General features: G+C 37.9%; 1 protein-coding gene across 22 annotated transcripts in view; it reads right to left on the bottom strand.

The window, feature by feature from the left end:
- FUT8 (fucosyltransferase 8) overlaps positions 1 to 14577 on the bottom strand; it is a 342625-nt gene that overhangs the window by 14949 nt on the left and 313099 nt on the right. For all 22 annotated transcript variants that reach the window (XM_065548940.2, XM_065548937.2, XM_073997544.1 and 19 more), the window contains 2 exons: positions 5131 to 5377; positions 2816 to 2992 (listed from right to left, as the gene is read on the bottom strand). In XM_065548940.2, the coding sequence (XP_065405012.1) occupies positions 2816 to 2992; positions 5131 to 5377 (424 nt within the window). The remainder of the gene's footprint in view (positions 1 to 2815; positions 2993 to 5130; positions 5378 to 14577) is intronic.

Below are 14577 nucleotides of genomic sequence, written 5' to 3'. Positions count from 1 at the left end.
AGCCGCAGACACTTAGTGACAGCCCATGAAAGCAGCGGGGAGGGGGGTTATACACTGCAAAGCCATAGGGGTGGAGTTGCCCAAGGTCAAGGGAGCACACCTCTTGCATCAGTGTGACCTGTATGTGAGACATAGAGTCAAAGGAGATCATTTTGCAGCTTTAAGATTTGACTGCCCCACTGGATTTCGGAATTGCATGGGGCCCGTAGCCTCTTTGTTTTGGCCAATTTCTCTCTTTTGGAATGGGTGTATTTATCCAATGCCTGTATCCCCACTGTATACAGGAAGTAACTAACTTGCTTTTGATTTTATAGGCTCATAGGTGGAAGGGACTTGCCTTGTCTTGAATGAGACTTTGGACTGTGGACTTTTGAGTTAATGCTTAAATGAGTTAAGACTTTGGGGGACTGTTGTAAAAAGTATGACTGGTTTTGAAATGTGAGGACATGAGATTTGGGAGTGGCCAGGGGTAGAATGATATGGTTTGGCTGTGTCTCCACCCAAATCTCATCTTGAGTTCTCAGGTGTTATGGGAGGGACCCAGTGGGAGGTAACTGAATCATGGGGGCAAACCTTTCCCCTGGTGTTCTCGTGATAGTGAATAGTCTCACAAGATCTAATGGTTTTAAAAATGGGAGTTTCCCTGCATAAGCTCTCTTCTCTTGTCTGCTGCCATGTAAGACATGCCTTTCACCTTCTACCATGATTGTGAGTGTCCCCCTGCCCCACCAGAGATGTGGAACTGTAAGTCCATCAAACCTCTTCCTTTTGTAAATTGCCCATTCTGGGGCATGTCTTTATCAGCAGCATGAAAATGAATAGGGTATTTACCAACTTGCATATTTTTAAGTGAGCATGAATTAACTTGCTCACCAAGAAAACATGAAAAAAAGCTTGTGATGCATTCAAGAACAAGTGAAAGAGCAGACAAAATTAGTATCTTTTTCTTCAACCAAGCTACAAATTCAGTTTGGTGTTTTAAATTGAAGAAACATGGCAAACCATACTTTTTTTTAAATTGTGTTTTGTGCCCAAATGTTCATTTAATCCCTCTTACATTAACTCATTTGTATGCCTGGCTGATTATTTGCCCTTTGTTTACATATATACATATCTCAGTGTGTGTGTGTGTGTGTGTGTGTGTGCACGTGCACGCATGCACGCATGTGTATGGTAGTTGTGTATACGTGCTCAAGAGAGGGAGCCTTGAACAAAAAAGGCAATTTGCTTCAGGTTCATTTGGATTCTTCAGAGGTAGAAAAAGGCTTTAAATTATTATCTAATGACTTAGATTAATACCTGCATTACAGTCCTCATTCTAAATTTATTTATTTTCCTCACTCCCATTTGAAACATGGGGGACAATAAATACATTAATTAAATAGCCAAAAAGCTTAAATGATTAATTGTTAATGTTTCCAAACTGATGGGATTGAAATCAACACTTTAATATTTACTGGGCATTTAACTACAGCTAGGTATTATATCCAAAGTACTTATAATCTAATGAAGGAGACAGAAGTAAGCAAGTGCTAAACACTACAACAGAGGACTGCACAGAGTGGGGGACACAGGCCAGTCAAGGGTTCAGGGATGACTTCTGGAGGAGACAGTATTGGAGCAGAACTAAGACCAGAATTTTCTTCTCCTTAATTTCCTACTTTCACATACATTTAATACATCCTTCATTTATTGATAGTAAATAAAGACCAACTCCAGGTTTACCCAGATCCTATAAGAAGTATCCAATTAGGATTTGTGCTTTATCTGTGTGTTTTCAGAATACCCCATGTTAACCCTGTAATAGTGTTACTCACACTGTAGGGTAATTGCTTATTCCCCTATTAGATTTGGGAATTCCTTGACAGCAGGGAGTATCTTGTTTATCATGAAATCCCCAGCACCCAGCACAGTGCCTGAAATACAGGCAAGCTCAAAAAATAACTGTTACTGTTCCATACATACTAGTAGTCTTTATTCCTCAACTTACAAAACTTACTTTTTGATTCCTTACCTTTCTTTAGTATAACTTTCAAATTCCAGAAATTATTATGAGACAAAACTCTACATACGTGTTCAGTTGCCTGTAATTGTTAATAAAGACAGTGAAATCAAAACGGTAAGCACCTGGTTTTATTGCTAACAGTCTGTATAGCTGGCTAGTGTTACTGACTGAATGTTTACATTTGCATAAATTCCTATGTTGAATCCCTAACCCCAATGTGATGGTGTTTGGAAATAGGACCATTGAGAAATAATTAGGCTTAGATGAGGTCATGAGAGTGGGGCCCTCATGAGATTAGTGTCCTTATACGTAGAGACATCAGAACACTTCCTCTCCTGGTCACAGAGCACAGACTGAAATAGTGGCTGCTTACAAGCCAAGAGAAAATGAAATCTACCTTGCCAGCATCTTGATCTTGAACTTCCCAGCCCCAGAACAGGGAGAAATAAATTTCTGTAATTTAAGCCACTCAGTCTATGTTATTTGTTATGATAGCTCCAACAGACTAATGAAGATTTTAGTACCAAGAAGTAGGGTGATACTTTTAATGATGATAATGATTATTGCTGGTGACAATACATAAGTCAGTGGTCCAGTTCATTTTAGACTTCTAATAAGGCATTATTGGATATGGCTAATAAAAATGCTTTGATTAGACTGACAGTTATACAAGTATATAGTCACTTGAATTTTTAAAACCCTAATAATTAGCAATAATAATATACAAAAATCACAAGTCATGGGAAGTAAGAATTCTTTTAAACTGAAAGAGACAGCCCCACTCTAGAATCACCAGTTGGTCTAACTTACTTTGTTTTTGCCTCCTTTAATAAAGAAGGGTCATCTGTGGCCAAATACACTCTTTTTTTGTCCACTTGCATTCTGCGTGCAAGAAGCTGAAAATGTTCTTCAACATGCACCATGTACTCTTCAATGGGATGGAAGGCAGCTTCTGTTCCCACTTTGTCCGTGCGTCTGACGTGGACTCTGGGGGAGAAATTCAGATTCTGCTGGTAATGTACTGACACTGGGTGCTTTCAGGGTACTTAATTTATACCCCTACTTATGGTGGCATTATATGCATTTTTAACAGATTTTTCTTTCATTTTAACCATTAGAAAAAGTAAAACACATAGTATTTTAAAAACTCAAAAATACATATTCTAAATATATTTGCATGCTAAACAATACAAGTGGAATTAGAAAGTAAGTAAAGCCTTTGAAGAATGATTTCTTATAGAGAAAATAATTCATATCTTAGGAATAAATGGGAGATTCCAGAGTTGCATTTCATACTAGGCAGCAACCAGCTGTCTGGAAAAAAACTGAATATAACTTTTTTGTTACCAGGATGATACCAGGATTCACAGCTGTTACTAAAGAACATTAGAGATATTATTTGTAAAGTTCTGATGCCAAGGGTTTTCCTCTTTATTTTACCCTGTAGAGTCACCATAACTGCCAGCTTGTAGAACTTAAAGTTGTCCCAGGAAAACACTGACCTGGATGAACTTTTATAGCACCGTTAAGACCGGCAAACCTTTTAATATTTTAAGTAAATGACGCCAATTCCAGCCCTTCTGTTCTGGGCAGAATTTCCTTTCTCTGTTTTTCACCATATCAAATGAGTGCAGATACTGATTTCATCTGTCATATTTAAGAAAAGCCCCAAAACTGTAAAATTGGGGAAACAGATTCACACTGCCCTGTACTGAATAAGGTACTGACTCCCACAGTATTCTCTCTCCTCCCATCTTAGTGTTTCCAAAGTCACTTTTTTTTTTTTTTTTTAAGACAAGGTCTTGCTCTGTGGCACACATTTTCAGAACATTTTCAGCAGTAGTGTGATTACGGCTTACTCCAATCTCTGTCTCCCAGGCTCAAGTGATCCTCCCACCTCAGCCTCCTGAACAGCTGGGACTACAGGCATGTGCCACCATGCCTGGCTAATTTTTGCTTTTTTTTTTTTTTTTTTGGATATTGATGGGGTTTCAACCATGTTGCCTAAGTTGAGTTTTCTCAAACTTCTGGGCTCAAGTGATCCACCTGCCTCAGCCTCCCAAAGTGTTGTGATTATAGGCATGAGCCACTATGCCTGGCCCCAAAGTAATATTAATAGAAATAAAAATAACACTTTATTTTCATAAATTAAAAGATCCTCCTGAAATCTTGCCTTCCCCACCCCACAAATTACTAAATCACTATTCATATGTAGAAAAAGGTAGATTTATATGCCTTTAGGTCACAGTATATGGGTATGCCTTAGGCCAAGCCTAAGGCCAGTTTTTTATTATGAATCTGGAGTGAAGGTTTGATTTCACTAGAGTTACTCTGCCATCTTCATGGCTATTCTTTGCTTTGCATTCCAGACTATAACCCAGATGTGGATAAAATCATATGGACATCTATTCTATCATCTTTTCCTTCCCACATCCTTCATAATCACCCTTTCTCTGGGGAAACTGGAATTGTTCAGTGTGCTCTACAGAGATGAAGTGGGCAGAACAAATGATTCCACTGAATTTCAATCAAAAGTTACATGAGAAGAAATACGATTTGATATTCTGACTTCACATGTACCTTCTTTAGGTCTAACACTTAGAATGGGGTCAATAACTTCTCTACATATGAAGACTAAGACACAAGGAAAGATGTGGGGTGGGAAATATGAAAATAAAAATAAAAAGAAGCTGGACATGGTGGTACATGCCTGCAGACCCAGCTATTATACTTGGGAGGCTGAGGTAGGAGGATCACTTGAGCCCAGGGTGGTCAAGGCTGCAGTGAGCCACTACACTTCAGCCTGGGTGACAGAGTGAGACCCTATCTCAAAAATAACAACAACAAAAGCCAAAAGAGAGCTGTGATAAGAGGAGAAAGAAGCAAAGGAAGAGGAGCACTGGAGACAGTAATAGAGCACTACCAAGAAACTTTCTCAGCTATTCTAAGTAAACAAACAAACAAACAGAATAGTCTCCATGTGCCCTTAGGATAGCTCTAGAACCTCTGTTCTTTGGTGGGACTATAAAAATTGAACCATATATTGTAAAATTCACAATACGTTGTAAAGATACATAACCCTAACTACTACATATCACAGTTTGAAGAAAAAATCAGATTCTTACCCAATAACTGGATGTTTGAAGCCAAGCTTCTTGGTGGCTTCTTCTATTTCTTTTTCTAGCCAAGGCTGTGGGCGGATCAAGTATTTGACAAACTGAGACACCCACCACACTGCAGGGTCACCATGCACTCGTATAAGTCGATCTGCGAGGTCTTCTGGTACAGCCAAGGGTAAATATGGAGGACGGGGATGAAGACTGTCTACAATAGGAAGCTCGACCACTTGAACATTTTTGTCCTTCACTTCACCTGACAATATCAAAACATATAATTGTTACTACATGGTATTCCTTATACATCTACCATTCAACAAGAACTTATTCTGAGTGCTTTCATCCTCATAGCAACTCTAAAGAAGTATAATCTTCACTTTACAAAAGAAGTTAAATAACTTGCTCAAAATACCAGAGCAAAAGTGACGGAGGTGAATTTCACATGCAGGTTAGTCTACCGCTCAAGTCTCTGGTCTTTTCTAAAAATTTCTATCATAACATGCTGTCATATCAACACCTCATGGTATCTAGAACTCAAAGTTATCTCATCAAAGAATGACAGTAGACACAGCCAGCTAGCAAAGTTCTGTTTTTTATTATTGTTTTGGAATTAGAAAATAAAGTGTTCTCAAAGCTTCTAGCTTTTCATTACAGCAAATTGCTCTTGCATTACTTTCATGACAGAACACAATGACTCTGGAAACACCTGAAGATTATAATTAAAACCCAATCATCTATATCTTTTAAAGAAAAAAATTAGATAATTCTAAAGTCTTTTTTTTTTTTTTTTAAATCTATTGGAGGGAGATGAAGCAAGATGGCTGAATAGAAGCCTCAACCAATCGCTGCCCCCACCACAGAACACCAAATTTAACAACTATCTACACAAAAAAGCACCTTCACAAGAACCAAAAATCAGGTGAGTGATCACAGTACCTGGTTTTAACTTCATATTGCTGAAAGAAGCACTGAAGAGAGTAGGAAAGACAGTTTTGGATTGTCTATGCCACCCCTTTCCCACCCCCATGCAGTGGCCATGTGGTGCAAAGAATCTGTGTGCTTGGGGGAGGGAGAGTGCAGTGATTGTGGGACTTTGCACTGGAACTCAGTGTTGCCATGTCACAGCAGAAAGCAACACCAGGCCAACTGGCAAGCAACACCCAGGCCATTAGCAAAGAATTCAGCCAATGCCCATGGAGGGAGAATTTAGATGTACCCTCGCCAGAGGAGAAATGTCCATCCCAGCGGTCGGAGCCTGTGTTTCAACAAGCCTCACCACTATAGGCTAAAGTGTCCTGGGGCCCTAAATAAACTTGAAAAGCAGTCTAGGACACAGGAACTGCAATTTCTAGGCAAGTTTTAGTGCTGGGCTGGGCTCGAAAGCCATTAGACCTACGGGGCATGTAACCTAGTGAGACACCAGCTGAGGTGGCCAAGGCAGTGCTTATGCCACCCTTTCCCTAATCTAAGACAGCACAGTTCACAGCTCCAAAAGAGACTCCTTCCTTCTACTTGAGCAGTGGAGAGGGGAGAGTAGAGGACTTTATCTTGCAACTTGGATACCAGTTCAGCCACAATGGAACAGAGCACCAAGTGGGCTCTTGGGGGTCCCTGATTCCAGGCCTTGGCTCTTATAGGGCATTCCTGGACGTGCCTGGGCCAGAGGGGAGCCTAATGCCCTGAAGGGCAAGTCCCAGGCCTGGCAGCATTCACCACAAGCTGACTGAAGAGCCCTTGGGCCTTAAGTGAACATGAGCAATAGCCTGGCAATAATCCCTGTGGGCCTGCAGTGGCCACAGGGAGAGACTCTTTTGCCTATGAAAAGAGGAGTGAAAAGTGGGAAGCACTTTGTCTTGTGGTTTGGGTGCCAGCTCAGCTGCAGGAGAACAGAGGACCAGGTAGGGTTCTAAGGTTACCAACTCCAGATGCTGGTTCCCAGATGGCATCTCTGGACTTGCCAGGGGCCCAGGGGAACTCGCTGTCCTAAAGCGATGGATAAAAGCCTAACTGGCTTTGCCACCTGCTCATTGTAGAGCCCTAGAACTTTGGGCCAACACAGGAGGTAGCCAGGTAGTGGTTACACTGGGCCTTGGGTGAGATCCAGTGCTATGCTGGTTTCAGGTCTGACCTAGTGCAGTTCCAGTGATGACAGCCACAAAAGTGCTTGGGTCACCACTCCCCCAGCTACAAGAGGCTTGGTGCACAGAATCAGAGACTCCATTTGTCTGGGACAACGTAAGGGAAGAGAATAAGAGTCTCTGCCTGGTAATCCAGAGAATTCTTCTAGACCTTATCTAAGACCACCAAGGTAGTACCTCTGCAAGTCTGTAAGAACCACAGCATTACTGGGCTTGGGGTGCCCCCAAATGTAGATATGGCTACAATGACCAAAATCGGATCACACCACCCAATTCCCTTCAAATACCTGGAAAGCCTTCCCAAGACAGGTACAAAAAAGGCCAGATTGTGAAGACTACAATAAATACCTTCAATGCCCAGACACCAATGAACATCCACAAGCATCAGGACCATCCAGGAAAACATGACCTTAAGAAACAAACTAAATAAGGGACCAGGGACCAGAAATCCTGAGGAGACAGAGAGGTATGTGACCTTTCAGACAGAGAATTCAAGAGAGCTATTTTGAGGAAATGCAAAGAAGTTCAAGATAACACAAAGAAGGAATTCAGAATCCTATCAGATAAAGTTAACAAAGAGGATGAAACAATTAAAAGGAATCAAGCAGAAATTCTGGAGTTGAAAAATGCAACTGACATACTGAGTCTCTTAATAAAAGTCAACAAGCAGAAGAAAGAATTGGTAAGCTTAAAGACAGCCTATTTGAAAATACACTGTCAACAAAGACAAAAGAAAAAAGAATGAAAAACAATGAAGCATGCCTATAAGATCTAAATAATAGTTTCAAAAGGGCAAATCTAACAGCTATTGGCCTTAAGGAGGCGGCAGAGAGAGATAGGAACAGAACAGAGATAATAACAGAGAACATCCCAATTCTAGATAAAGATATCAATATTCAAGTACAAGAAAGTTATACATCAACCAGAGTTAACCCAAAGAAGACTACCATTCAAGGCATTTAATAACCAAACTTCCAAAGGTCAAGGATGATGAAAGGATCCTAAAAGCAGCAAAATAAATAAATAAATAAATAAATAAATAACATACCATGGAGTGCCAATATGTCTGACGGCAGACTTTTTAGTGGAAACATTACAGGCCAGAAGAGAGTGGTATGACATAAACTACTGAGGGAAAAATTTTACCCTAGAATAGTATATCCAGTGAAAACATCCTTCAAGCTTTAAGAAGAAATAAAGACTTTCCCAGACAAACAAAAAAATGAGACATTTCATCAATATCAGACCTGTTCTACAAGAAATGCTAAAGGGAATACTTCAATTTTAAAGAAAAAAGATGTTATTGGGCAACTAAAAAACGATCTGAAGGTACAAAACTCACTGGTAATACTAAGTACACAAAAAAAACCACATAATATTACAACACTGTAATTGTGATATGTAACCTATTGATATCTTAAGTAAAAGACTAAAAGATGAACCAATCAAAAATAACTACAGCAACTTTTCAAGACATACTTGGTACCGTAAGATATAAATAGAAATAACAGAAAGGTAAAAAGTTGGGGGGACAAAGTACAGAGTATTTATTAGACTTCTTTTCGATTGCATGTTTGTTTACCAATCAGTGCCAAATTGTCATCAGTTTAAAATAACGAGCTATAAGTTATTTGCAAGCCTCATAACCTTAAATAAAAAAACATACAATGAATACACAAAAAATAAAAAGCAAGAAATTAAAACATACCACCAGAGAAAATCACCTTCACTAAAAGGAAAATAGAAAGGAAGGAAAGAAGGAAGAGAAGACCACAAAACAACCGGAAAACAAGTAACAAAATGGCAGGAGTAAGACCTTACTTATTAATAATAACACTGAATGTAAACAAGCTGAATTCTCTAATCAAAAGACATAGAGTGGCTGAATAGATAAGAAACACAAAATTCAATGACCTGTTACCTACAAGAAACATACTTCACCTATAAAGACACGTGGACTAAAAATAAAGGGATGGAAAAAGATATTTCACGCCAATGAAAACCAAAAAAGAGCAGGAGTGGCTATACCTATAACAGACAAAATAGATTTCAAGAAAAAAACTACAAAAAGGGACAAAGAAGGTCATTATATAATGATAAAGGCATCAATTCATCAAGAGGATATAATAATTGTAAATATATATGTACTCAACATTGGGGCACCCAGATACATAAAGCAAATATTATTACAGCTAACGAGAGAGGTAGACCCCAATACAGTAATAGCTGGAGATTTCAACATCCCACTTTCAGAACTGGACAGACAGAAAATCCACAAAGAAACATCAGACTTAATCTGTACCACAAACCAAATGGACCTAATAAATACTTATAGAACATTTCATCCAATGGCTGCAGAATACACATTCTTCTCCTCGGCACATAGATAGTATGACAAGGACAGACCATAAATTAGGTCACAAAACAAGTCTTAAAACATTCACAAAATTGAAATACTATCAAGTTTTTTTTTGTTGTTGTTTTTGTTTTTTGAGACAGGGTCTCACTCTTGCCCAGGCTGGAGTACAGTGGTGTGACCTCAGCTCACTGCAGCCTCTGCCTCCCAGGCTCAAGTGATCCTCCCACCTCAGCCTCTTGAGTAGTCAGGACCACAGATATGTGCCACTGCACCCAGCCTCAAGTATCTTCTCAGATCACAATGAAATAAAACAAGAAATCAATAACAAGAGAAATGTTGGAAACTATACAAACACATGGAAATTAAACAATATGCTCCTTAAATACCAGTGGATCAATGAAGAAATTAAGAAGGAAATTTTAAAAATTTCTTGAAACAAATGATCATGGAAACACAACATATCAAGACCTATGGGATACAGTGAAAGCAGTACTGACAGAGAATTTTATAGCGGTAAGTGTCTACATCAAAAAAGCAGAAAAACTTCAAATAAATGACCTAATGATGCATCTTAACCAGAAAACTATAGCAAATCAAACCCAAAATTAGTAAAAGAGAAGAATAAAGATCAGAGTAGAAATAAATGAAATTGAAACAATCATTAATGACCAAATGGGATTTATCCCAGAGATGCAAGGATGGTTGGGCATATGCAAATCAATCAATGAGACACATCATATCAACAGAATGAAGAACAAAAGCCATGTGATCATTTCAATTGATGCAGAAAAAGCATTTGACAGAATTCAACATCCCTTCATGATAAAAACCCTTAAAAAACAGTATAAAAGCAACGTATCTCAACATAATAAAAGCCATATACATAGATCCACAGCTAATATCACACTGAGTGGGGAAAAGCTGAAAACCATTTCTCTAAGATCTGGAACACAACAAAGATGCTCTCTGTCACCACTGTTATTCAACATAGCACTGGACATTCTAGCTACAGCAATCAGACAAGAGAAAGAAATAAAGGGTGTCCAAAATGAAAAGAAAGAAATCAAATTCTCATTGTTTGCACATGATATGACACTACATTTGGAAAAACCTAAAGACTCTACCAAAAAAAATTTAGAACTGAAAAATTTAGTAAAGTTGCAGGATACAAAATCAACATATAAAAACCAGTAGCATTTCTATATGTCAACAGTGAACAACCTGAAAAAGAAATCCAAAACATAATCCAATTTGTAATAGTTACAAATAAAGTTAAATACCTAGGAATTAACCAAAGATGTGAAAGATCTCTACAATGAAAACTATAAAACACTGATGAAAGAAATTGGAGAGGACACCAAAAAATGGAAAGGTATTCCACGTTCACAGACTGGAAGAATCAATATTTTTAAAATGCCCATACTATCCAAAGCAATCTACAGATTCAATGCAATCCCTATGAAAATACCAATGACTTTTTCACAGAAATAGAAAAAAAAATCCTAAAACTTAAATGGGGATGTGGTGGCTTACACCTATAATCCTAACACTTTGGAAGACCAAACCAGGAGGATGGCTTGAGGCCAAGGGTTTGAGACCAACCTTGCAAAGATAATGAGACTCTGTGGCTACTAAATAAATAAATAAATAAATAAATAAATAACACTTACATGGAACCACAAAAGACACAGGATAACCAAAGCTGTCCTAAGCAGAAAGCACAAAACCACAGGAATCACATTACCTGACTTCAAATTATACTATGGAGCTATAGTAACCAAAACAGCATGGCACTAGCATAGAAACAGACACATAGACCGATGGAATGAAATTGAGAACCCAGAAACAAATCTGTACATTGACACTGACATTGATGACTCATTTTCAACAAAGGTGCCAAGAACATACATTGGGGAAAGGAAACTCTCTTCAATAAATGATGCTGGGAAAACTGGATATCCATATGCTCAGGAATGAAACTAGGCCCCTATCTCTCACCATATACACAAATCAAATCAAAATGGATTAAAGACTTAAATCTAAGACCTCAAATTATGAAACCACTAAAATAAAACATTGGGGAAGCTCTCCAGGATATTGGAGTGGGTAAAGATTTCTTGAATAATACTCCATAAACACAGGCAACAAAGCAAAAATGGACAAATGGGACCAACTCAAGTCTGCACAGCAAAGAAAACAATCAACAAAATGAAGAGACAACCCACAGAATGGGAGAAAATATTTGCAAACTACCCATGTGACAGGGGATGAATAACGAGAATATAAAAGAAGCTCAAACAACTCTACAGGAAAAAATTAATAATCCAATCAAAAATGGGCAAAAGATCTGAATAGACATTTCTCAAAATAAGACATACAAATGGCAAACAGGTATATGAAGAGGTGCTCAGCATCAATGATCATCAGAGAAATGCAAATTTTAAAAACTACAACGAAGTATCATTTAGCCCCAGAAAAAATGGCAAAATTCAGGCAATAACAAATGCTGGCAAGTATGTGCAGAAAAGGGAACCCTCATACACTGTTGGTGGGAATGTAAATTAATACAACCATTATGGAGAACAGTTTGGACATTCCTCAAAAAGCTAAAAATTGAGCTACCATATGATCCAGCAATCCCACTGCTGGGTATATATCCAAAAGAAAGGAAATGGGTATATCAAAGAGATACCTGAACTCCCATGTTTACTGCAGCACTGTTCACAATAGCCAAGATTTGAAAGCAACCTAAGTGTCCAGATGAATAAACAAAGAAAATAAGGTAAATATACACAATGGAGTACTATTCAGTCATAAAAAAGAATGAGATCCTGTCATTTGCAACAACATGGATGAAACTGTAGGTCACTGTGTTAAATGAAAAAAGCCAGGCACAGAAAGATAAACTTGACATGCTCTCACTTATTTGTGGGAGCTAAAAATTAAAACAATTGAAATCATGGAGATAAGTGTAGAATGACAGTGACCTGAGACTGGAAAAGGTAGTGGGAGGTGGGGGGTAAGGTGGGATGGTTAATGGGTACAAAAAGTTGAAAAAATAAGACCTAGCATTTCACAGCACAGCAGGGTGACTAGAGTCAATGACAATTTAACTATACATTTTAAAACAAGTAAAAGTATATAATTGGATTGCTTGTAACATAAAGGATAAATGCTTGAGGTGATGGATACCCCATTTATCCTGATGTGATTATTATGCATTATATGCCTGAATCAAAATATTTCATGTACCCCATATATATACCTACTATGTACCCACAAAATTTTTTCAAAAATTAAAAAAAAAAAAAAAAACACCTATATTTTCACCAGGCACAGTGGCTCATGCCTGTAATCCCAGCACTTTGGGAGGCCGAGGCAGGAGGATCACCTGAGGTCAGAAGTTTGAGACCAGCCTGACCAACGTGGAGAAACTCCGACTCTACTAAAAATACAAAAATCAGCCGGGCGTGGTGGCACATGCCTGTAATCCCAGTTACTCGGGAGACTGAGGCAGGAGAATTGCTTGAACCCGGGAGGCAGAGGTTGCAGTGAGCCGAGATCATGCCATTGCACTCCAGACTGGGCAGTAAGAGCGAAACTCCGTCTCAAAAACAAAACCACCAACACCACCAGCACCACCATAACAAAAAAACTGTATTTGCAAATATGATAATACAATGTGTATTGCTTTTTACCTTGAACTCTAAAGTTCAAACAGAGCCTAGATGCTAATTTTTGCAGATTATGATTACTTTCAGAATTAAATTTCCATAAATTAATGTTACTGATGTTCTATCACCTTTATAATCCAGTAAGTATAACCCAAAATGTGATAGCCAGCATCCCTATAGTTTATTTTACCTATTAAAGACCACATAGTAGTAACTACAAGACCCTAAGATACCAGAAATATTTTGCTATCATAAAATGTACTACTGAGTTAAATTTTTGATAACAAAAAATATTAACCTGAACATACAAAATAACTCCAGTTTAGATGTCTCTGACTATAATGAATTAGAATAAAAATCACTGTGCCATTAAAGAAATAACGTACTTTTAAAGAATAAACCTAGAATATGTTTGAAATGTATTCACCAGAACAAAACACAGTCTTCAAATTCTGTTTTCCTGTATCTATGCAAAATGTTTAAAATAAAAGAAATGATCTGGGAATAAAATATAGTCAATCAAGCCAACTACATGGTTATTAGAAAGTCAGTTTGGCTAATAATCTCTACTTAATATTCTCTCCCTCTGATATGTAAAACTTATTTTAGGATTCTTAGAACAAAACCTTTGAAACATGACATTTGTTGCCTGAATAAATGGTAGTAAAAAAAATTCACCATCAGTACTGCAGTTCATCTAGGGTGTCAGTTGAGAGTTGGGCACCTTTATCAGACAAGAAACTATAATTAAGAGTATAAGAGTAAATAATTAGCTGCATTTTAAATTAAGCTATAATGGTCTCCCCTAAGGTAAGGAAAACTGGGGTGCTTTCCTTCAGGTGAAGATGATCAGAAATATAGTACATGCATGTAAGAAAAAGAAGAATGAAAGAGCAAGAATTTTGTTATAAAAAAGAGAGAAAGGAAGGAAAACCCTAGTCTCTTATATATGACCATAAATTCAGCTTCCTATAAGCAAAAGCAAAATTAGTAGGGCTGCCTTCCTTTTCCAACTTCTTCCTAACAAGGTTATTCTAAATGTTCAGTGTAACTAGCTCCAAATTTTACTTATATGAAAGTGTTATCCTCTGATTAACCCAAGGCCTCAGCTTCCTTACAGATTGCTCCATTAACAGCTTTCAGAAAGAAATAAAAACTGCCCACATATTCAAGACAGAGAACTCAGTTATTTTTTTATTCTTTATTCAATCATTTATTTATTCACTTGTTTAAATATTTAGTGAACATTACTGTTACAGTTTGGACATTTGCCCCCTCTTAATCT

Source organism: Macaca fascicularis, chromosome 7, assembly GCF_037993035.2.
Source record: "Macaca fascicularis isolate 582-1 chromosome 7, T2T-MFA8v1.1".
NCBI lineage: Eukaryota > Metazoa > Chordata > Mammalia > Primates > Cercopithecidae > Macaca > Macaca fascicularis.
Note: the sequence above shows the minus strand (reverse complement) of the source record. Positions and strands in the feature narration are given on the sequence as shown.